This window comes from Salvelinus sp. IW2-2015, linkage group LG16 (genome assembly GCF_002910315.2).
Source record: "Salvelinus sp. IW2-2015 linkage group LG16, ASM291031v2, whole genome shotgun sequence".
Classification (NCBI taxonomy): domain Eukaryota; kingdom Metazoa; phylum Chordata; class Actinopteri; order Salmoniformes; family Salmonidae; genus Salvelinus; species Salvelinus sp. IW2-2015.
Genome location: NC_036856.1, coordinates 3,033,575 through 3,057,857, shown reverse-complemented (window position 1 = coordinate 3,057,857; position 24,283 = coordinate 3,033,575). Strand labels below are relative to the sequence as shown.

General features: G+C 42.7%; 1 protein-coding gene across 3 annotated transcripts in view; it reads left to right on the top strand.

Moving 5' to 3' along the window:
* Nucleotides 1-440: 440 nt before the first annotated feature.
* Nucleotides 441-24,283, top strand: part of LOC111975550 (26S proteasome non-ATPase regulatory subunit 1) — a 102,536-nt gene continuing 78,693 nt past the window's right edge. For 2 of the 3 annotated variants that reach the window (XM_070447458.1, XM_024003885.2), the window contains exons 1-16: nt 441-626; nt 9,660-9,703; nt 9,837-9,910; nt 10,035-10,204; nt 10,461-10,669; nt 10,847-10,990; nt 11,542-11,768; nt 12,037-12,094; nt 12,209-12,337; nt 13,969-14,057; nt 14,207-14,285; nt 14,397-14,570; nt 14,788-14,899; nt 18,314-18,510; nt 20,772-20,867; nt 22,121-22,185. In XM_070447458.1, coding sequence (XP_070303559.1) covers nt 611-626; nt 9,660-9,703; nt 9,837-9,910; nt 10,035-10,204; nt 10,461-10,669; nt 10,847-10,990; nt 11,542-11,768; nt 12,037-12,094; nt 12,209-12,337; nt 13,969-14,057; nt 14,207-14,285; nt 14,397-14,570; nt 14,788-14,899; nt 18,314-18,510; nt 20,772-20,867; nt 22,121-22,185 — 1,883 coding nt within the window. In that variant the 5' untranslated portion in view covers nt 441-610. The remainder of the gene's footprint in view (nt 627-9,659; nt 9,704-9,836; nt 9,911-10,034; nt 10,205-10,460; nt 10,670-10,846; nt 10,991-11,541; nt 11,769-12,036; nt 12,095-12,208; nt 12,338-13,968; nt 14,058-14,206; nt 14,286-14,396; nt 14,571-14,787; nt 14,900-18,313; nt 18,511-20,771; nt 20,868-22,120; nt 22,186-24,283) is intronic. The other variant, XM_070447459.1, reaches the window with a different exon arrangement.

Below are 24,283 nucleotides of genomic sequence, written 5' to 3'. Positions count from 1 at the left end.
TTAAGTTATGTAGAAGGACTGATAAAAGGGAGATAAATGTAAGTCACACAAATCAATTTTCATTTAAAAGACGTACTAATGATGGTACAAAACTCGTCTAAAATAAACACGCACTGATGTGAATTCACTGTCATTATTTCTGACTGAAGATTACTAGTATTTTTTTTCTCTCCAGCGCGAGGGTTGCAGAAAAACGTGTGTATGACATGTAAAATAACTGATTCATGCGAGACTGGCAGAATAGAAGCCTGTTTGTCGAAACAAAATCATATCGACATGATGCTTTAAATGTTCTAAGAATCGAAATATACAGTCTTTTGACAATGATTTAAATCATAATTTTTCTTCACCCTTTTCAAGAATCAGCCAATTTGACAACGATGAGCTGTAATTTCACCAGGCACTAACTATATATACCTAACTATGGGTCTTTCAGAAGGGGGCTTTCATTATTGAGCAAAACAATTATTTTCAAGAGACAAGTCCCTCTGTTGAGAACAACGGACACCTTTACGGTCCTGTCAAGATTTTGATTTTCCATAAGTTCATTGTTGCTAACTGAAACGGTACCTGGGTTCTTGGAGTTGAGGGGGAGAATAAAGAACCAAACATGATAACATCTGCCGGTAAGCAGTAACGTTAGCAAATGTGAGCATGGAATACGGGAAAGATGCCGAGTCACATATTAGCTGGCTACCTATTTTACAAACTTTTCAAGCGAACTAACGTTACCAAACTAACTAGCTAGAAACAGACAAATGTATTCCAAAACATTATTGATAGTTAGCGTTAGCTATATTGTTTCATGACTCTATAGTCGGCATCAGCTGTTGGACAACAATTTAGCTAACGCTAACTAATGTTAGCTGGCTATCTAAATTTAGCTACTTAAACTCAGCAAAAAATAAACGTCCTCTCACTGTCAACTGTGTTTATTTTCAGCAAACTTAACATGTGTAAATATTTGTATGAACATAACAAGATTCAATAATTGAGACATAAACATAAAAGTTCCACAGACATGTGACTAACAGAAATTGAATAATGTGTCCCTGAACAAAGGGGGGGTCAAAATCAATAGTAACAGTCAGTATCTGGTGTGGTCACCAGCTGCATTAAGTACTGCAGTGCATCTCTTCCTCATGGACTGCACCAGATTTGCCAGTTCTTGCTGTGAGATGTTACCCCACTCTTCCACCAATGCACCTGCAAGTTCCTGGACATTTCTGGGGGGAATGGCCCTAGCCCTCACCCTCCGATCCAGCAGATCCCCGACGTGCTCAATGGGATTGAGATCCGGGCTCTTTGCTGGCCATGGCAGAACACTGACATTCCTGTCACGAGCAGTATGGCTGGAGGGTCATGTCAGGATGAGCCTGCAGGAAGGGTACCACATGAGGGAGGAGGATGTCCCCCCTGTAATGCACAGCGTTGAGATTGCCTGCAGTGACAACTAGCTCAGTCCGATGATGCTGTGACACACCGCCCCAGACCATGACGGACCCTCCACTTCCAAATCGATCCCGCTCCAGAGTACAGGCCTCGGTGTAACGCTCAATCCTTCGACGATAAACGCGAATCCGACCATCACCCCTGGTGAGACAAAATCGCGACTTGTCAGTGAAGAGCACTTTTTGCCAGTCCTGTCTGGTCCAGCGACGGTGGGTTTGTGCCCATGGGCGACATTGTTGCTGGTGAAGACCTGCCTTACAACAGGCCTACAAGCCCTCAGTCCAGCCTCTCTCAGCCTATTGCGGACAGTCTGAGCACTGATGGAGGGATTGTGCGTTCCTGGTGTAACTCGGGCAGTTGTTGTTGCCATCCTGTACCTGTCCCGCAGGCTTGATGTTGTTACACGTGGTCTGCCACTGCGAGGATGATTACCTGTCCGTCCTGTCTCCCTGTAGCGCTGTCCTAGGCGTCTCACAGTACGGACATGGCAAATTATTGCCCTGGCCACATCTGCAGTCCTCATGCCTCCTTGCAGCATGCCTAAGGCACGTTCACGCAGATGAGCAGGGACCCTGGGCACCTTTCTTTTGGTGTTTTTCAGAGTCAGTAGAAAGGCCTCTTTAGTGTCCTAAGTTTTCATAACTGTGACATTAATTGCCTACCGTCTGTAAGCTGTTAGTGTCTTATCGACCGTTCCACATGTGCATGTTCATGAATTGTTTATGGTTCATTGAACAGGCATGGGAAACGGTGTTTAAACCCTTTACAATGAAGATCTGTGAAGTTATTTGGATTTCTACTGATTATCTTTGAAAGACAGGGTCCTGAAAAAGGGAGTTTAGTTAGTACCTGCATCACATTAGCTGTTACCTTGTAAGGAAATAGCATTGTTTCAGCTAGGCTGGATGCTGTGTGAGAATTAAGGCTACCTGACTGACTTACCATTGAACTCGTCTTCTAATCTCCGGAGTACATAAAACGATATCTATAGGTGAAATAGATACAGTGGCGGTCGGTGCCGTTTAAGATAAGGGGACTATTTGTTTTTATGGGCCTTATTTCTATTACAGCATATTGGATGACTGTCAGTCATATTCCATTCACCCAGTTCAATGTAACATCGATAGGTTTAGGTTACTACATGATACTCAAATTTTCTCTATACCCATAATGAGGTTGCTACAACCTAGCCTATGAGTGAAAGTTTACAGTTGCAGAGGTCGAGAGAAACATTTGAGTAATCAAGGTGACGTTCAATTCTGCTTTGCGCACGCTTGCCTGCATCTAGCTGATCGACGGTGTAACCATTAGTTCAACAGTTACAAACGAGAGTATTTATTGTACAAATTCAGGTATGTTTATCCCCGTTCTGTTTGCTTCTGTTTAAGAAATGTTTTTCAACAGAATCGGAGGAATGAATACCCCCTGATCACACTCACAGTTCACTTTCATAGCAGCCACAAACAAAGAGCATAATTACTTTGCTTGTTAATTCCTTCTCACATCTACGCACTCTCCTCTCACCGTTTCCCTTTGCTTGTAGGCTTCAGTGCACAACACATCAGCAGTATGTGATCAGGTGAAAAAAAAACTTGCCAAGCCAAACCTTCATATCATAATCTTTAAACGCTACATCGTTGTCCCCATATTAGCTAACGTCAATCAACATAGCTACTAGAACTAACACATTAGTACTCCCTCTACAATCATGCAGTACAGGTAGCTAGCAGTTACACTGGCGGGCCCCGGTGGCAATAAATTAATAAAACTTACCTGGAAAATTTCCTGTGGTGTATAGTCATAGCCAGAGCTAACATGGCAACCCTTTCTGTTTGAGTAGGCTAAACTAGCTAGCGAAGTGAGAGATAAAAATACAGCGAAATATTGCTAGCTCTCTCTCTTGCTTGTCCTTTTTCTTTCTTAAACTGTTAAACTATTGTCTTTCACTTTCTCGGTCATCTACTCACCATATTTATGCACTGCAGTGTTAGCTAGCTGTAGCTTATGGTTTCAGTACCATTATTTGATCCTTTGATTGGTTGGGCAATGTCAGTTCATGCTGCAAGAGCTCTGATAGGTTGGAGGACGTCCTCCGTAAGTTGTCATAATAACTGCATGTCTATGGAAGGGGGTGAGAACCATTAGCCTCCTAGGTTTTGTATTGAAGGCAATGTACCCAGAGTAGGACGGAAACTAGCTATCCTCTGGCTACACCATGGTGCTACCCTACAGAGTGCTGTTGAGGCTACTGTAGACCTTAGTGTTGTAATCAATTATTTGGTGAAATTAATATATTTAGTATAGTTTTATCTAAAATGGATAACCTTTTTAATGTTTCACTATTTTTATGATATTCACTGAGGAGTATGGTCCTCCCCTTCCTCTTCTGAGGAGCCTCCACTGGATATATATTGATTTTGACATGACATGTAGTAGGGACGTCTAACGTTCAGCTTTCTGCACAGACCCTATGGACGCTCTAGTCGAATGTTTGGTTCAATTGTTCTTAGGAGCAATTTTTTAATCTCTAAAGGGTTAAAAAAATATATAGTTTACTTCCTTTAGTATCATCCTAAATAAAGATATTGAATTATTTAGCCATATCTAATTAATGTATATTACGCTACTTTAATGAAGTGGACAGTGTATGTTACTATGTTATACAAGCTGATGTTTGACCACAGTGAATTGAGGGGGTGTTACACATCCTTTTTACTTCAGATTGGTGATGTTTATAGTCAACACGTTGACAAGATCAATTGCTTAAAACAGATCAATATCTTTGGTTTTGTACTGTTGATTTAGTCATACGCTGGGGGTCGCAGAAAAGGATAGCTGCATTCTTAAATGGCATGGATAATTCGAAGTGGTCTCTATAAAAGTCGCTGGCCACACACCAATACACGACTTTGAAAGTCAAACTATCATTTAAATAGCAGCCAACCATTGTCACTTGATATCCTATGGCGTATTGTGATTAGTTGGAATTAACAGAAAAAGTAGTTTGTTCCCTTGCGTGATGGCAGCCTCCTAAAATCAATTATTATTGTTATTACAAGTTTCCATGTGGCCGTTGAATAGTGTTAGTTTAAACAATGCTACACTCCAAATGTTTGCCCCCTGTTCTATTGATTTCAGCGTGATATCGATGGAAGTGATTAACAAAAAAAGTTGTGCGTTACACTTACAGAGTTGGCGACCCGCTTGAAACAAAATGCAACACTTCAAAATGTAGCTAGCTGTCTTCTACAGTCGTGGCCAAAAGTTTTGAGAATGACACAAATATTAACTTCCACAAAGTTTGCTGCTTCAGTGTCTTTAGATATTTTTGTCAGATGTTACTATGGAATACGGAAGTATAATTACAAGCATTTCATAAGTGTCAAAGGCTTTTATTGACAATTACATGAAGTTGATGCAAAGAGTCAATATTTGCAGTGTTGACCCTTCTTTTTCAAGACCTCTGCAATCCACCCTGGCATGCTCTTTTGCATCTCCCGGGTGGCGCAGTGGTCTAGGGCACTGCATCGCAGTGCTAGCTGCGCCACCAGAGTCTCTGGGTTCGCGCCCAGGCTCTGTCGCAACCGGGAGATCCGTGGGGCGACGCACAATTGGCATAGCGTCGTCCGGGTTAGGGAGGGTTTGGCCGGTAGGGAGGGTTTGGCCGGTAGGGATATCCTTGTCTCAGTATATAAATAAAATAAAAAAATAAATAAAAAAATATGTTATAAAATGAATGCACTCTACTGTAAGTCGCTCTGGATAAGAGCATCTGCTCTCGGCCGGTAGGGATATCCTTGTCTCAGTATGTAAAAATGTAATAAAATGTATGCACTCTACTGTAAGTCGCTCTGGATAAGAGCGTCTGCTAAATGACTAAAATGTAAATGTAAATGCTGTCAATTAACTTCTGGGCCACATCCTGACTGATGGCAGCCCATTCTTGCATAATCAATGCTTGGAGTTTGTCAGAATTTGTGGGTTTTTGTTTGTCCACCCGCCTCTTGAGGATTGAACACAAGTTCTCAATGGGATTAAGGTCTGGGGAGTTTCCTGGCAATGGATGCAAAATATCAATGTTTTGTTCCCCGAGCCACTTAGTTATCACTTTTGCCTTATGACAAGGTGCTCCATCATCCTGGAAAAAGCATTGTTCGCCACCAAACTGTTCCTGGATGGTTGGGAGAAGTTGCTCTCGGAGGATGTGGTGGTACCATTTCTTTATTCATGGCTGTGTTCTTAGGCACAATTTTGAGTGAGCCCACTCCCTTGGCTGAGAAGCAACCCCACACATGAATGGTCTCAGCATGCTTTACTGTTGGCATGACACAGGACTGATGGTAGCGCTCAGCTTGTCTTCTCCAGACAAGCTTTTTTCCGGATGTCCCAAACAATCGGAAAGGGGATTCATCATAAAAAATGACTTTACCCCAGTCCTCAGCAGTCCAATCCCTGTACCTTTTGCAGAATATCAGTCAGTCCCTGATGTTTTTCCTGGAGAGAAGTGGCTTCTTTGAGGACGGTCTGGTGTCAAGAAAGGCAGCAAAGTCTTCGCCTCACTGTTCATGCAGATGCATTCATACCTGCCTGCTGCTATTCCTGAGCAAGCTCTGTACTGGTGGTGCCCCGATCCCTCAGCTGAATCACCTTTAGGAGACGGTCCTGGTGCTTGCTGGACTTTCTTGGGCGCCCTGAAACCTTCTTCACAACAATTGAACTGCTCTCCTTGAAGTTCTTGATGATCTGATAAATGGTTGATTTAGGTGCAATCTTACTGGCAGCAATATCCTTACCTGTGAAGCCCTTTTTGTACAAAGCAATAATGACGGCACGTGTTTCCTTGCAGGTAACCATGATTCCAAGCACTACCCTTCTTTTGAAGCTTCCAGTCTGTTATTCAAACTCAATCAACATGACAGAGTGATCTCCAGCCTTGTCCTCGTCAACACTCACACCTGTGTTAACGAGAGAATCACTGACATGATGTCAGCTGGCCCTTTTGTGGCAGGGTTGAAATGCAGTGGAAATGTTTTTGGGGGATTCAGTTCATTTGCATGGCAAAGAGGAACTTTGCAATTAATCTGATCACTCTTCATAACATTCTGGAGTATATGCAAATTGCCATCATACAAACTGAGGCAGCAGACTTTGAAAATTAATATTTGTGTCATTCTCAAAGCTTTTGGCCATGACTGTACACATTGTCCTCTAACCAGTGATGTTCATATTGTTCCTAGATTCTGTGCGGTTTTGAGCTGTGTTATTTTTAACAGGACGTGCAACCTCATCCCCCACTGTTGTTTCTCCTTTAGTTTTGATGACCCTGATATCAAAATGTGTCATTCCAAAATGTACTGTGCCTTCAGAAAGTATTCACACCCCTTTACTTTTTCTATATTTTGTTGTTACAGCCTGAATTAAACATTTATTAAATTGAGGTTGTCACTGATCTACACAATACCCCATATGTCAAAGTGGAATTAATTAAATGAAAAGCTGAAATGTCTTGAGTCGATAAGTATTTGACCCTTTTGTTATGGCAAGCCTAAATAAGTTCAGGGGTAAAAATAAGGTCTAGGGCTGTGACGGTAATTTAAAAACTGTGTAACTGATGGTTATGGATGAAGACCGTAAGGAAATTAAAATATCCATCAAAACCGTTTAAATAGGCCTACATTCATTATAGGAAAGTTTCAATTTTTTTTAAATTAACTTAATTTTAATGTAGTTGGAGTGTTTTACTAATGATTATAAGCAGGTGTTTTGCTAACTTAGTCTATTAAACGTTCTACATCTCCTCCTATTTCCAACTGATGATGCACGGGGTGTAGAGTGCTATAGACTAATCGTTTGATGTGTGAACATGCATTGTATAAAAGTCTATATTGCTTGCTAGTAAATCGGTCTGACTATTTATAAATTATTCAACAGCAGTCTATAATGCGCTAATGTTGTTTCAAATGGAAAATGCGCCAATCCTCTCCCAACCTAACATGTAAGGATGTTAATGGTTAATCGGTTAGCAGCAGAAAATACATTTGACGGTTCGTGCTTATCGGTCTATAGGTTAATTTGCATCATTTTGTGTAATGAAATTGCTGTGTGTATTTTTGTTAGTCGTCACAAAAACAAGCATATATCAAATTTATATAGCCCTTCTTACATCAGCTGATATCTCAAAGTGCTGTACAGAAACACAGCCTAAAACCCCAAACAGCAAGCAATGCAGGTGTGGAAGCACGGTGGCTAGGAAAAACTCCCTAGAAAGGCCAAAACCTAGGAAGAAACCTAGAGAGGAACCAGGCTATGAGGGGTGGCCAGTCCTCTTCTGGCTCAGCTGGGTGGAGATTATAACAGAACATGGCCAAGATGTTCATAAATGACCAGCATGGTCAAATAATAATAATCACAGTAGTTGTCGAGGGTGCAGCAAGTCAGCACCTCAGGAGTAAATGTCAGTTGGCTTTTCATAGCCGATCATTAAGAGTATCTCTACCGCTCCTGCGCCTGTCTCTTATACACATCTAGATGTGTATAAGAGACAGGACTAGGGACAGCAAGGAGTCATCATGCCAGGTAGTCCTGAGGCATGGTCCTAGGGCTCAGGTCCTCCGAGAGAGAGAAAGAAAGAGAGAATTAGAGAGAGCATACTTAATTTCACACAGGACACCGGATAAGACAGGAGAAGTACTCCAGATATAACAAACTGACCCTAGCCCCCCGACACAAACTACTGCAGCATAAATACTGGAAGCTGAGACAGGAGGGGTCAGGAGACACTGTGGCCCCATCCGATGATACCCCCGGACAGGGCCAAACAGGAAGGATATATTCCCCACCCACTTTGCCAAAGCACAGCCAACCCACACCACTAGAGGGATATCTTCAACCACCAACTTACCATCCTGAGACAAGGCCGAGTATAGCCCACAAAGATCTCCGCCACGGCACAACCCAAGGGGGGGCGCCAACCCAGACAGGAAGATCACGTCAGTGACTCAACCCACTCAAGTGACGAACCCCTCCTAGGGACGGCATGAAAGAGCACCAGTAAGCCAGTGACTCAGCCCCTGTAATAGGGTTAGAGGCAGAGAATCCCAGTGGAGAGAGGGGAACCGGCCAGGCAGAGACAGCAAGGGTGGTTCGTTGCTCCAGAGCCTTTCCGTTCACCTTCACACTCCTGGGCCAGACTACACTCAATCATATGACCTACTGATGAGATGAGTCTTCAGTAAAGACTAAAAAGTTGACACCGAGTCTACGTCTCTCACATGGGTTGGCAGACCATTCCATAAAAATGGAGATCTATAGGAGAAAGCCCTGCCTCCAGCTGTTTGCTTAGAAATTCTAGGGTCAATTAGGAGGCCTGCGTCTTGTGACCGTAGCGTACGTGTAGGTATGTACGGCAGTACCAAATCAGAAAGATAGGTAGGAGTAAGCTCATGTAATGCTTTGTAGGTTAGCAGTAAAACCTTGAAATCAGCCCTTGCCTTAACAGGCAGCCAGTGTAGGGAGGCTAGCACTGGAGTAATATGATCAAATTTTTGGGTTCTAGTCAGGATTCTAGCAGCCGTATTTAGCACTAATATGTCTGTGAAATGTCAATGAAGCACTGAGCTTCCCGCTAGCTTTTTATTTTCAAAGCCTTTTACATTTATTTCAGCTCGTGTCATGCTAATTTTGCTATTTGCGAGCTGTGAAAACAACTAGAAAGACAATTACCACAAAATGTAAATTCCTCAAGTTTTGTCAAGAAAGCTGCACCGCTCTGTCAACAGAGCTCTGTGCTTATCAGAACATTTTGGGATATAATGTTAATTATATGTTAGAATAAGACCCCACTGAATGATTCATAACATAAATAATCATATTTGTCTTGGTGAAATGTATATTTATAACATAAGTGAAATGTCATCACCTGAGCGTGTTTTCACCATGCTGGGCAGAGTGGGTGGATACCCTACTAGTTGTCAACAGTTGTGCCCGGCTCATCTTGCCAATAGGCAAACTAGATAATGTAAAACAACATGCTGTATAATTTGTTTTCAAAGCCTGGTAAACGTGGCTACTCATTTGACCTGTTTGGGCTTCACATGTAGCTAATTTAACTAGCTAGGTATGACAAATGTTAGCTAGCTAGGTACACATATGTATCAGGTTTTATCCATGATGTTGAAACTGACTAGCTACATATTCTTTGATTTCAGCTGGAATCATTTCGCTCCTGGATGAGGAGGAGCCCCAGCTCAAGGTATCATAAACACAGCTTGTTATTCAGTGAGAATACACCAGGGGTCACCAATCCTGGCCCTAGAGTAGACCAAAATCCTATTAGACCATGATCTTTAAATGTTATTCTAACGTTGGGATTGTTTTGCTTGTAGGAGTTTGCTCTGCACAAGCTGAACTCCATTGTCAATGACTTCTGGGCTGAGATATCGGGATCTGTTGACAAAATGTATGTGTTTTTTAATAAGAAAATGAAGCACAAAGTTGTCCAGTTTTATTGGAAGAGAAACATGACAAGGTAAAGTTCTTCATGATAAATGGGTTTATTTCTAAATGGTGTTCTCTCCTCACAGCGAGGTCCTGTATGAAGATGAGACATTTCGGAGCAGGGCGTTTGCTGCCTTGGTGGCTTCTAAAGTGTTCTACCACCTCGGGGCATTTGATGAGTCGTTGAACTACGCTCTGGGTGCAGGAGACCTTTTCAATGTCACAGACGACTCTGAGTATGTGGAGACCATTATCGGTAAGTGATGTCACAACTGCATGTTTTGGTGTCCCCAAGTACACAATCTTGATGATGCCCTCAGGGTCCTACTGATCTTTAGGCTTCCCTTTTGTTACATTACCCATAGACACCTCAATAACGTTCAATTGATGTATACCCACTGACCAGCGTTGCTAATTCAGATATCAACTCACTGATACCACAAATCACAGCGGTTAATTATTCCTCAGCGGTATAAAGCAGTTATTTGATGACCTCTGTCTCTCCCTCTTAGCCAAATGTATCGACCACTACACCAAGCAACGGGTGGAGAACGCTGAGCTTCCCGAGGATGAGGAGAAGAAGAGCATCGACCCCCGGCTGGAGGGCATCGTCAACAAGATGTTCTTGCGGTGCCTGGGTGACCACAAGTACAAGCAGGCCATCGGCATTGCCCTGGAGACGCGGCGCCTGGACATCTTTGAGAAGACCATCCTCAAATCGGTCAGTGGTTCCCCTGCTCGTCTTCTGAACCAATTCTGTTTTGGTTACACAAATGAAGTTTAATTTGACTACTTAATGTAATCAAAAATTATTAGCTTCATGAAAATCCACAGATCTGTTTTTCTTCTAGTGACAACTTGCAATCCTAACCCTCTTCCTTTTTCTCGTTTTGTACAGAACGACGTTAGTGGCCTACTGGCCTACAGCTTGAAGGTCTGCATGTCACTGATGCAAAATAAGAAGTTCCGCAATGAGGTCCTCCGAGTGCTGGTCAAGCTCTACATGAATCTGGAGAAGCCTGACTTCATCAACGTTTGCCAGGTAACAGGAAGAAAGGACACTTCAAATTGGGCTCAGATTTTTTTCGTATCCATTCAGCTTCCCACAGTTTGGTGGTAGGATGGTTCTCTGATTTCACCATCTGAAACTAATATCTTGACCCAGTGGAATTAGACAGTCATTCAATGACAAATTACTTTGAAAATTAACATTGTCACACGCACACCTTATTGTTAGGGGGGTATGTGAGAAACTGCATGAGGAAACGAGAAGACAAACACAATATTGTTCATAAACCACTTTTATTTGTAGCAATGTTTTGGTCTGAGGTGGGTCTTCATCAGGACAAACAGTTTGCATGTACCCATACTCACGTGTGTTGCCAGCAGAATCAGTCGCTTTGAGGCTGACTAGAGATTACCTTCATTCCCCCACCTAAATCTCTTTTTGTTTTGGTTACTGCAATTCAGCTTTTAGCTGCAAATGTGTTCAATGTCATATAAATACACTTTACTAATAGAAGGAAGTAACGACTTGACCACCATGCATCACACTCAAACTTTGTCTCTCCCTTCTTTCTCTCTCCTCCACAGTGCCTGATCTTCCTGGATGACCCACAGGCGGTGAGTGACATCCTGGAGAAGCTGGTGAAGGAAGACAACCTGTTGATGGCCTACCAGATCTGCTTCGACCTGTATGAAAGCGCCAGCCAGCAGTTCCTCTCCTCCGTCATCCAGAACCTGCGCACTGTGGGCACGCCCATCCCTGCCGTGCCCGGCTCTACCAACACGGGCACCGTGCCCACCCTGGACAAAGACAGGTAGGCGAGGCGGAGGGTACAGCCTCAGGGTGTGAGGGGTAGGTAAAGGAAAGAAAAAAGGGTTATGGAAAGATGGATGGAACAGGGTAAATGGGTAGAAAATGTAGTAAGATGTGTTAAAATTGCATCTCTGTGTATGCAGAATATCTTGACACTTCACAAATAATTTACTGTGAAACGAAGTTGATTTTGCCAAGTTTAGCCAATCAGGATTGTTTTGTATCTTTTAAGTTGCATGGAAGTTATCATATTTTCTCCTTTGTCTCAGTGATGCTATGGAGACGGACGATAAGGCCGGCAGCTCCCCTGCAGGAAAAGCAGCAGACGTGAGTACGAAAGACCCAATGTTACCCCCACCTCTACCTGATGGTTGTCTTTTGCAATTTTAAATGGTTGTTGTCACCCAAAATAATTGGTCAGCCCTGCCTCTGCTTCCATAGAACGATGAGCCGAAGGACCAGAATGCAAAGATGACAAAAATTCTCAGCGGCGAAATGGCCATCGAATTGCATCTACAGTTCCTCATCCGGAACAACAACACAGACCTAATGATTCTCAAGAACACAAAGGTAAAGGATGCCAGTATGAGTATTAGACATACAGTACCAGTCTCAAGTTTGGACACCTACTCACTCAATGGTTTTTATTTATTTTTTACTATTTTCTACATTGTAGAATACTGGGGTAGACATCAAAACTATGAAATAACACATGGAATTACGTAGTAACCCAAAAAGTGTTGAACAAATCAAAATATATTTGAGATTCTTCAAAGTAGCCACCCTTTGCCTTGATGACAGCTTTGCACACTCTTGGCATTCTCTCAACCAGCTTCACTTGGAATGCTTTTCCAACAGTCTTGAAGGAGTTCCCACAAATGCTGAGCACTTGTTGGCTGCTTTTCCTTCACTCTGCGGTCCAACTCATCCCAAACCATCTCAATTGGGTTGAGGATGGGTGATTGTGGAGGCCAGGTCATCTGATGGAGCCCTCCATAACTCTCCTTCTTGGTCAAATAGTTGAGTTGGGTCATTGTCCTGTTGAAAAACAAATGATAGTCCCACTAAGCGCAAACCAGATGGGATGGCGTATCACTGCAGAATGCTGTGGTAGCCATGCTGGTTAAGTGTGCCTTGAATTCTAAATAAATCAGCAAGTGTCACCAGCAAAGCACCATCACACCATCACCTCCATGCTTCACGGTGGGAACCACACTTGCAGAGATCATCAGTTCACCTACTCTGCGTCCGACAAAGACACGCCGGTTGGAACCAAAAATCTAGAATTTGGATTCATCAGACCAAAGGACAGATTTCCCCCGGTTTAATGTCCATTGCTCGTGTTTCTTGGCCCAAGCAAGTCTCTTCTTCTTATTGGTGTCCTTTAGTGGTTTCTTTGCAGCAATTCAACCATGAAGGCCAGTTGATATTGCGATGTGTCTGTTACTTGAACTTAGTGAAGCAATTATTTGGGCTGCAATTTCTGAGGCTGGTAACTTTAATGAACTTATTCTCTGCAGCAGTGGTAACTCTGGGTCTTCCTTTCCTGTGGCGGTCCTCATGAGAGCCAGTTTCATCATAGCGCTTGATGTTTTTTGCAGCTCTACTTGAAGAAACTTTCAAAGTTCTTCAAATTTTATGAAGTGACTGACCTTCAAGTCTTAAAGTATTGATGGACTATTGTTTCTCTTTGCTTATTTGAGCTGTTCTTGCCATAATATGGACTTGGTCTTTTACCAAATAGGGCTTTCTTCTGTATGCCACCCCTACCATGTCACAACACAACTGATTGGCTCAAACACAATAAAGAAGGGAAAGAAATTCCACAAATTAACTTTTAAGAAGGCACACCTGTTAATTGAAATGTATTCCAGGTGACTACCTCATGAAGCTGGTTGAGAGAATGCCAAGAGTGTGCAACGTTGTCAAGGCAAGGGGTGGTTACTTTTTAGAATCTCAAATATAAAATATATTTTGATTTGTTTAACACTTTTTTGGGGGGATTACTACATGATTCCATAGTTTTGATGTCTTCACTATTATTATAATATAATGTAGACAATAGTAAAAATCAAGAAACTCTTGAATGAGTAGGTGTTCACACTTTTGACTGATATTGGATATATACCGGTACTGGATTTTTTACTTCCAAGGTTAAAAGGTTTTCACACACATTTTGTTGCTTTGTCTACTTATTCCAGGATGCAGTCCGAAATTCAGTGTGCCACACAGCCACGGTCATAGCCAACTCCTTCATGCATACGGGTACCACAAGTGACCAGTTCCTCAGGTATAGCCACTATGCTTTAACATTAACACATGGAGACTATCACCTTCTGTTTTGCCAGTATCGTTTTACATGTACCTAGTGGTGTGAGGACATAAATGAACAAAGCTGTGTTTAAATGTGTGATGTGATTTTATTCATTATTTTAACAGAGAGAACTTGGAGTGGCTTGCAAGAGCCACCAACTGGGCCAAGTTCACAGCCACAGCCAGTCTTGGCGTCATTCACAAGGTAAACTTTTGCTGAAACAATTTAAACCTAAATGGATATCTGAGACCTCTTTTGGTTTTCTGATTTTTATATAAAGAACCACGTTTAACCCACATCTCTGCATATTTTCAGGGCCACGAGAAAGAGGCGCTGCAGTTGATGGCCACATATCTGCCCAAAGACACCTCCCCTGGATCGGCCTACCAGGAGGGAGGCGGGCTGTACGCCCTCGGGCTGATCCACGCCAACCACGGGGGGGACATTATCGACTACCTGCTCAGCCAGCTCAAGAACGCCAGCAACGACGTGAGTGGCAACAAGCAGATGCGTCACATTTATAGCGCCCAATTCCAAATCAACCCATAGCCTCCCTACCCCTTTGGTCACTTAGATTTGATCTTATGTGTGTGTGTAAGCAGTATATAAATAATTATACGAAGCCCATCAGAGGGACATCATGTCACTTTTGAGTTGAATACAAAGTTGTCTTCGTGTCTGTGGTTTGCTTTGTTTCCTTCCACAGATTGTCCGTCACGGCGGAGGTCTAGGCCTGGGATTGGCTGCCTTGGGGACAGCCAGGCAGGATGTGTACGACCTGCTCAAGTCTAACCTGTACCAGGATGACGCAGTAACAGGTACATGAACCTGAACAGACAATAGGGAATTCAGTGCTATTCAAGTTTAAATGTAGCCAACTAGCATCTCTCTGTAGCCTTTATAGAGTGTAACATGGGATGTCAAATCCCCATCGGTAGTGAATTCAGAAAAACATTTTGATAAGAGTTCAGTGATACTAGCGAAAACAACACGGTGCTCCTATTGCCCAATTGGAGCACCTTGTTGTCCTATTGTATATCCTATAGGAGCACCGTGTTCTATATGTAGAGGGAAGAGATCATTGCGGCGCAGTCTGCATTTTTCGTACTAGGTGCAGGTGGTCAGACAGACAATTATGGAAACGGTCATCTTTCTGTTTTGTATGCGTTCTCCAATATATTGTATTAAAAGCACCTTTTTGTCACACTATTCTCACACACACACACTCATCATTCGCTGCTTCAAGTTCAGTAGCCTATACCTCTCCTCTCCTAGTTGGGCGTGCAAGATCATGTGCGACAATAGGCTAAATGTGTGGTCTCAATTAAATGCATGGGCAGAGAAGCATGGTACAATTTCTTTCCAAGGAAATTCACTTTAATACGATTAGGCTACAGTTTACTACAGTGTCTTGAAATAAATATTGATAATGGAAAGAAGTGGAGGGCACTCAACCAACGTGAATTGAGTTGCGAAGGAAAAGGCGCAACGTTATTTGTCTCTGGCTGCAAATCGTCCCGCTCCTAGGCTATAGGCCAGAGGTATTCAACTCTTACCCTACGAGGTCCGCAGCCTGCTGGTTTTCTCTTCCACCTGGTAATTCATTGCACCCACCTGGTTTCCCAGGTATAAGTCAGTCCCTGATTAGAGGGGAACAATTTAAAAATAAACTCAGTGGAACTGGCTTCGAGGTCCAGAGTTTAGTTTGATGGCTATAGTCTGGCTATGCAAAACGTTAGACAAAGTCTCTTCATCATTCTTGCTGCCTTAAGTTTCAGTAGCCTTCCTCTCCTAGTTGGGCATGCGAGATCAGGTGCACATGTGATCTCTATTAAGGAATGATCCAACCCCAGAAAAAAAATGAAACTCCTATTAATTTGGTGAAAGCCTATGTTCTATCAGTGGGTAAAATAAGTGTTCCCCATGATTTAATTTCTAAGTGGTCCATCTGTAAAATCAGGAAATTGTGTAGGAACTTAGCTTAGATGTGCTGAGTCTGACCGGTGTACTAAATTATTCAACTCAGTTTCTCCTTCAAGTACCATCTCGCAATGCGCCCTGTGTCTGTTGCCATAGCAATGCACTCTGCACTCGCTCTGGGCAGAGAGGAACTACAAGCTGAACTCTGTGAGATGAACTCCTAAATTGATAGTACAGTTTGTTTAGGCAATTTTACAGCTAGCTCCTTCACATGATGATATTGACTTTGGTGTTATTGTGTACAGCCATTTTAATCCTCGGGTAGCCTTTTATTTTGTTTAAATATATTTCTGGGATGGAAAACAATTAAGTGTAAACTTAAACGACTAAAACCCAGATATAAAGTATGTAGAAAAGATAGTGGACCTATATATATTTTTTAAATAATATAGTCTTTGAGAACTAACAATCACCAAAATAAAAGCTAGACGGAGAATTGGCAATTCCAAAAACAATGAATTTAATGTTTGAGCAAAATAACACATTCATGGATAAATGAATAGAATTGCCAATTAGCTTTAAAACTGCTAAATGTTTTCTCAGCTGCATGGAAACATTTGTAGAATTGCAGGAAACTTGCTTTGAAACTGAAGGAAAAAAACTCAGCTCCATGGAGAAATTAGTAGTTGCAGGAAATTGGCTTAAAAATAGGAACTATCCACCCAAAACCACTCATTCCTTTAATTGACAGTGTTAAATAACACTGAGAACAACATAAAAAAAAAATAAAAAAAAAGTGTTCTTTAATTTTAGTGTTTATAATAAGGTTGGTAGCAACATGGAAAATCGTTATGGAAATCTGTTTCAGCTCAAGTCGACTCATCTGCAATGCTTTCTCTATGGGCTCTAATACCAAAGACAATATCAGCATGCAATGTAGCTAGTTAACTTTAAAATTGCCTAAACAAACTGAACTATCAATTTAAGAGTCTACAATCTCACCATGTTCAACCTGCAGATCGATGTGCCTCAGAGAGGAGTCTAACGTTCGCAACGGCAGATATACTTTTGAGAAGTTGGGGAAATGTTACCCATGCTATGTCAATGGGTCGTGCAGTGCATTCTGGGCGATTCTGGGACAAGGAGCGCTCTCCTTCAAGGGGTGAAGGGGAGTTTATTGGGCGCTAGCTCAAAAACCCAACATAAGTACGAATTTCGTCAACAAGAAGTACAACATTACAAATCTTTTCAAAGATGTGAGATAATTAACTTACTATCTGTAGTATCGTATAGCTTTGGAATCGTGACATTACGTACTTTTGAAGAAAATAGGCACGTTTATCGACATACACTGACTTTGAGAGGGGATTGTGTGACAATTAGCTTAACAACTGCGTGACTCAGCATGACAACTTGAACGCGATTCATTGACAGTCTGCTGCGTGGGGCGTTATACATTTCTTTATTCATTGTATTCCTATCTGCTTTCTATAATATCTCTGGCAACAGCACCCTGGACTAAAAAAGCAGACACAAATAGGAAAAATTCTGTTAAATTACACATTGTTCGAGGTAGGAATATTACAAAAATATGATCAATGGCTCATTCGAGATAAGAAATCCTTCCGAGTAATGACATGTATGATAGACGTCTTTGCGATCTAAAAGTTGTATTCCTGTTAACCTCCAGTGTAGTCAGCGACTTCATCATGGTGCTACGTCATACTGGATGGATTTCTGGCTGCTTGAATGCTGTTAACTCAAATACAGATGAAAACATGAAATGACCCAGGGAATTGATAGAACATCACTCAGAGATGCACAAAAACAATATAACATTCAAAATGGGTGAACCTTTCCTTTAAGGTAGGCTAGATTATGCTAAACGTAGCTGAAGTAAAAGCGCAAGTGTCCGTTCTCGCTCCAACTCTGGCTCTTTCAAACTGTCTAGCCTATTGGCTGATATAGCCCAGTAATACCGATAGCTTAATATAATTGGCCACGTGAGAATCTACATTTTTTAATGTATTTCTTGGTTATTTTTGCCCATTTTGGTTTTGCCTATAGGGCACAAAGATTGCTGGGACCATGGTCTGCCAAGCAAGCTGTGTCACATACGCCTAAAATAACATTTGCAGGACTGCGGTTTGGTTCGGGACCAGTTCTTGCGGGTGGGAGTCGGACAAAAAGCCAGCGGGAGTAGTCGCGTCCGGTATGAAAAGCTGTAGGAGTGGGTGGGATAAAGAAATCAGTCCCGCACAGACCTCTACCATCATGCGGCGCTCATGTCTGCGTCTGCCCTCTGTTCCCAGGTGAGGCTGTGGGGCTGGCCCTGGGGCTGGTCATGCTGGGCTCGAAGTCGGCACAGGCCATTGAGGACATGGTGGGCTACGCCCAGGAGACGCAGCACGAGAAGATCCTGCGCGGCCTGGCCGTTGGAATCGCCATGGTCATGTACGGACGCATGGAGGAGGCAGACACGCTCATCGAGAGCCTCTGCAGAGACAAGGTAACAGTCGGACTTGGCACACATTCACACGCACACACTCTTCTTCCATTATGCCTGGTGATGATGGGTATATGGCTTCTCAGCACTTTGCATTGTAAGGGGGGAAACTCGCCTTATCTGCTACCACCATATTTATTCCTTGGCTATGCACCCATGACAGTTAACCCTTTTGCCTATTGTTGCCAAATGTGGTTGCTTTTGCTTTTTTCCGGCCTGTATTCATCTGTTTCAATTTACTGTGACAATGAATACCTCTCTTGAACTGTACAGCTCTGGGAAAAAATTAAGAGACTGCTGCATATTTTTCTTAAATCAGCATCTCTACATGTATTGCTTCCATTCCAGTGTCTGTTGAATTCCAACACAGGCACACCTCATTCTACTGAATGAGGTACTGATTAGGTGATCATCTGAACCAAATCTTATTTAACGAGGGAAAAGTATAAAAACCACTGCTGTGGTCATCACTATCCTCTTGCAATAGGACCAGCTGGATGGCAAAAGCAGTGCTAGTAGTACCTCAAAAGTAATTGGAGTTAAATAACAATTGACCATGCCAAAAGAGTTGAAAAGGAAAGTTTTGAGTGAGCGAAAGAAGGGTTCAATTCTGGCTTTACTGGCAGAGGGATACAGTGAGTGTCAGGTTGCTTCCATCCTTACAATTTCAAAGATGGCGGTTCATAAGAACAAGGTCAAGCAGCAGACATTGGGGACAACAAAGCTACAGACTGGCAGAGGGCGAAAATGACTCTCCACTGACCGGGATGACCGACAACTCATTTGAATGTCACTCAACGACCGTAGGATGATATCAAATGACCTACAAAAAGAATGGCAAACGACAGCTGGGGTGAAGTGCATGGCGAGGACGATTCGAATCAGGCTCTTAGAGGCAGGGCTGAAGTCATGCAAAGCTAGAAAAAAGACCAATGAGAAGCAAAGAGCCAGGCTGAGGTTTGCAAAAGACCATACGGATTGGACCGTAGAGGACCTGGTTGTCTAATGGTTAGACGGAGACCTGGAGAGGCCTACAAGCCACATTGTCTCGCACCCACTGTGACATTTTGGAGGATCAGTGATGTTCAGGGGGTGCTTCAGCAAGGCTGGAATCGGGAAGATTTGTCTTTGTGAAGAACGCATAAATCAAGCCATGTACAAGGTTGTCCTGGAAGAAAACTTGCTTCCTTCTGCTCTGACTTTCCCCAACTCTGAGGATTGGTTTTTCCAGCAGGACAATGCCACACAGCCAAGGTGTGGATGGAGGACCACCAGATCAAGACCCTGTCATGGCCAACCCTGTTATGGCCTGAACTCCAATGAAAACCTCTGGAATGTGATCAAGAGGAAGATGGATGGTCACAAGCCATCGAACAAAGCCGAGCTGCTTGAATTTTTGCGCCAGGAGTGGCATTAAGTCACCCAACATCAATGTGAAAGACTGGTGGAGAGCATGCCAAGACGCATGAAAGCTGGGATTGAAAATCCAGGTTATTCCACCAAATATTGATTTCTGAACTCTTCCTAAGTTAAAAATGAATATGAACTTATTTTCTTCACATTATTTGTTATTTGGACCATTTTCTGCAAATAACTGCTCTAAATGACAATATTTTTATTTGGATTTGGGAGAAATGTCAGTAATTTATAGAATAAAACCAAAATGTTAATTTTACCCAAACACATACCTATAAAAAGTAAAACCAGAGAAACTATTAATTTTGCAGTGGTCTCTTAATTTTTTCCAGAGCTGTATATTTCTACATTGAGGTTGGAATAATATTGTGAAAATGCTGATGATGCCCTTTTAGTGTAAAAGCTGTAAACTTGAAATTTCAGCCTGTTTTGGTGGGTGTCGGCCTGCCCGGTGACAACATCAGATGGTAAATTAGTTAATAGACCAATAAGAGAGTTCCATACCCCTGCCAATAACAGCTAAATGTCAGTTTTCCCCTCCCCATTTAGACCACTCCCTGACAGTTCTATCAAAATGCTTGCTTGAGAAATTACTCTTTGCTAAGAATCACATTTTTTTTCTTTTTGGCTATTTTGATTGAAAACAATCACCGTAAGGTTCTTAATTGTTACCCAGAAATGATTTGATATTGAGATGAAAACATCTGCATTTGACCTTTTTTTAAATGCGCTAGATGTCAAATAAGATGTAGATGTTGTTGACCACACATTGTTGCCATGGCTAGACTTACTGCTGCAGACTCGTCTCTTAACTAAGGCTCTGTGTTCTGTCACTGTGTCTGCTCTAGGACCCGATCCTGCGACGCTCCGGAATGTACACAGTTGGCATGGCCTACTGCGGCTCCGGAAACAACAAGGCCATCAGACGTCTGCTGCATGTGGCTGTAAGTATCCTCCTTCCCCTTTCTCATGCAAGACACCGACAACCAGGTAACAGATCACGCCATAGATAGCCAAGCTATTACGTATTGTAATTGCGAGGATGGTTATGACAGATTATTATGTGTTGGTATACTATATACAAAAGTATGTGGACACTCCTTCAAATTATTGGATTCCAAACTGCCTCTGGAAGCAACGTCAGCACGAGCTGTTTGTCGGGAGCTTCATGAAACGGGTTTCCATGGCTGAGCAGCTGCACACAAGCCTAAGATCACCATGCGCAATGTCAAGTTCCACCATTGGACTCTGGAGCAGTGGAAATGCGTTCTCTGGAGTGATGAGTCACGCCTCACCATCTGTCAGGCCGACGAACGAATCTGGGTTTGGCGGATGCCAGGAGAACGCTACCTGCCCCAATGCATAGTGCCAACTGTAAAGTTTGGTGTAGGAGGAATAATGCTTTGGGGCTGTTTTTCATGGTTCAGGCCCCTTAGTTCCAGTGAAGGGAAATCTTAACGCCACCGCATACATTGACATTCTAGACAATTCTGTGCTTCCAACTTTATGGCAACAGTTTCAACTGTTTCAGCATTACAATTCGCCTGTGCACAAAGCGAGGTCCATACAGAAATTGTTTGTCGAGATTGGTGTGCAAGAACTTGACTGGCCTGCACAGAGCCCTGACCTCATCCCCATCTAACACATTTGGGATGAATTGGAACGCCGATTGCGAGACAGGCCTAATTGCCCAACATCGGTGCCCGACTTCACAAATGCTCTTGTGGCTGATTGGAAGCAAGTCCCCGCATTTAGTGGAAAGCCTTCCCAGAAGAGTGGAGTCTGTTGTCACAGCAAAGGGGAGACCAACTCCATATTAATGCCCATGATTTTGGAATGGGATGTTCGACGAGCAGATGTCCACATACATTTGGTCATCTAGTGTATATTTTTCACGATAATGAAATCCTTTGGTAGTACAGGAAGCCCAAATAAATAAATAAATGTTATTGTTACTGGGTCAGATGGTTGTTCCTACAGATGGCAGCCTGCATAAGCAAAAGGTGTGATTATGCTTTGATATGAGCTGTTTATGAACAAAAGTATAGGTTTCTCCCAAATCTTTGATATTTTGGCTGATTGGGAGTTTTTCATTTTTGCTTTTGTGCAGCAAAATTATTAGTAGTGGATGTTACATTATCTCCTTGCCCCCACCGCATTCTTCCTGCTGTTAATTAATCGTTCTCTACCTTTTCAGGTGAGCGACGTGAACGATGATGTCAGAAGGGCAGCGGTGGAGTCCATTGGATTCATCATGTTCAGGTTAGGCCTTGGCCCTATGCAATCCTGTATACCTCTATGTAATCCCCTTTTCGCCCAGCTGAGGTCCCCCTACTTTCAGCCTCTTGGTCCACTGTGAGTCTCAGCCAAGCGAACTCTGATTAATCAGCCCCTACTTGTATACACATAGACGGCATTCTTCCCATATCCCGGGAATACTTTCCAAATGCGTTTGGAGTATGTCCTCGAATGGGTATTGTTGGCAGTTTATGTAGCCTCCTCCCCCTCATCCCGACCGTTAAAACATCCAAAGCAAACAGTGAGATAGATATCTTCCGCCCAGACCTCAGATTAATAGATGGGGCTTTTCCACTTGTGAATGCCACTGGGGCTGTTACCCACCTTCGGCCCAGAGGTTAATCCATGTTCTCCCGTCAAGAATTAGGTTTTCACAATTGTCACCTTGCTTGGCTAGAGAGTTACTGACAATTGTCACCTTGCTTGGCTAGAGAGTTAATGTTGTCTGAACACTGTTTTGGGTTTTAAGTAACCATGGGCATGCAGTATAGTTAAATTTAAGCCCAGATGGAACTCTGGGCTGATCTGTTTTCTTATAAGCTGAATTGTTTATGTAAGTGATGGGTGTCAATTGTAATTTGAAAAACCAACACTGTTAAATGTTTTGAAAGTGTTTAAGTTTCCAAAATGTGAGAACTTGTTTGATGTTCAAGTTAAATCTATTGAGCATGAAAACCCTTTGAACCACCCTTGTGTTGGTCCGTGCAATGGTTTTCGGTAGTCTTATCCAATTATTAAGTGTCATTCATGATCAAAGATATGACACATTTTGAAGTGATTTTACTCTTGAGAAAGTATTTCATTGCATCCTTTATAGCTTAGCCTACCTCAAGGAGCTGAAACTATCCCTCACTTTCCTACAGGGTTAGCACTCTTAAGTGATCCCCATGTGATTGGTTTTCATGCGGAATATCAACATGACGTAAAGACCAACATCTCCTCTGTCAAATCAAAGACAGGATTTAGATGCACTTTTAGCTGAGAGGTTATAATTACTTCCTGGCTCTCCTTACAGGTAGTTCAGTGTCTGAGGACATTGTTTTTCATGTCATCCTCTTGACTCACACATTCTTCTTTTCTGTCTGTTTACGGAGACTCATCACTCATTCTCTGACGTGAATTTACCCACCAGGCAGCACTGCAGCATTAAACAGTGCGCTGGGCCAAGTGGAGGAACATGGGGGTCTATTTTAAGCCCAAAAAAGGTTATGCGATATTCCCATGATCAATTGGCTGTTAGATAAACCGTGTGTAAATCCTTCCTGTGTTTAGAGAGCCTCCTGAGCAGCAACAATCCCSCCCCCCCCCCCCCCCMCYCCCTTCTTTGTCTTGGGAAGCCAGGATGTGGTGCTCCGAGCCGCTGTCTCTGAGTGGGCCAGAAGTCAAAGGTCAGAGTGACTGCTCCAAAAGGCCATGGGTATATTCTTCCCCATTGGCTAATCTCATGATCGCAGATATATGCATTGAACGTTCTGAGAAGGTTCTGTATGAACCACATATGGGCTATTGCATTACATTTCAATGCAGGGTGGTACACCCTGTGTACTTAATATTATTATAGATTTTATGCTATGGACTCCGGAATTAGTTAAACTCACCCAAAAAGAATACCCTTTTTGGTTTATTATGAAAATTCCTTTGTTGTTTTTGCATAGTCACTTCATTCACTGGTATGGATTTTGTAATGGAGAATTTGTCAAAATGCCCTCTTTTATGGCCACTCCTAAAGTGATCATGACACTAGGCACTTAACTTCAGGATTCGGCCTCCCTGTAGTCGTTGTTTGTGATTATGAACTCCAGAGTTAGCGTGGGGGATTATGGTGTGTTTATTTTGGCTCCCCTGTCCATTTAGCGAAATGTCCTTTCATAGGGTAGCCGGAGGCAAAGTCATTAATATTCATGAGTTACTTTGGTTGATTGGTTGAGCCTTCTTGGGTGTGACGTCACAGATGCGCCATCTGTTTAGTTTGCTCGTGGGGATGAGCAGTGCGCACCGAACGACTTGGGAAACCCAGCTTCAGCTGAATTAATTAATTGGGAAATAAATGAAAGCCCCACCA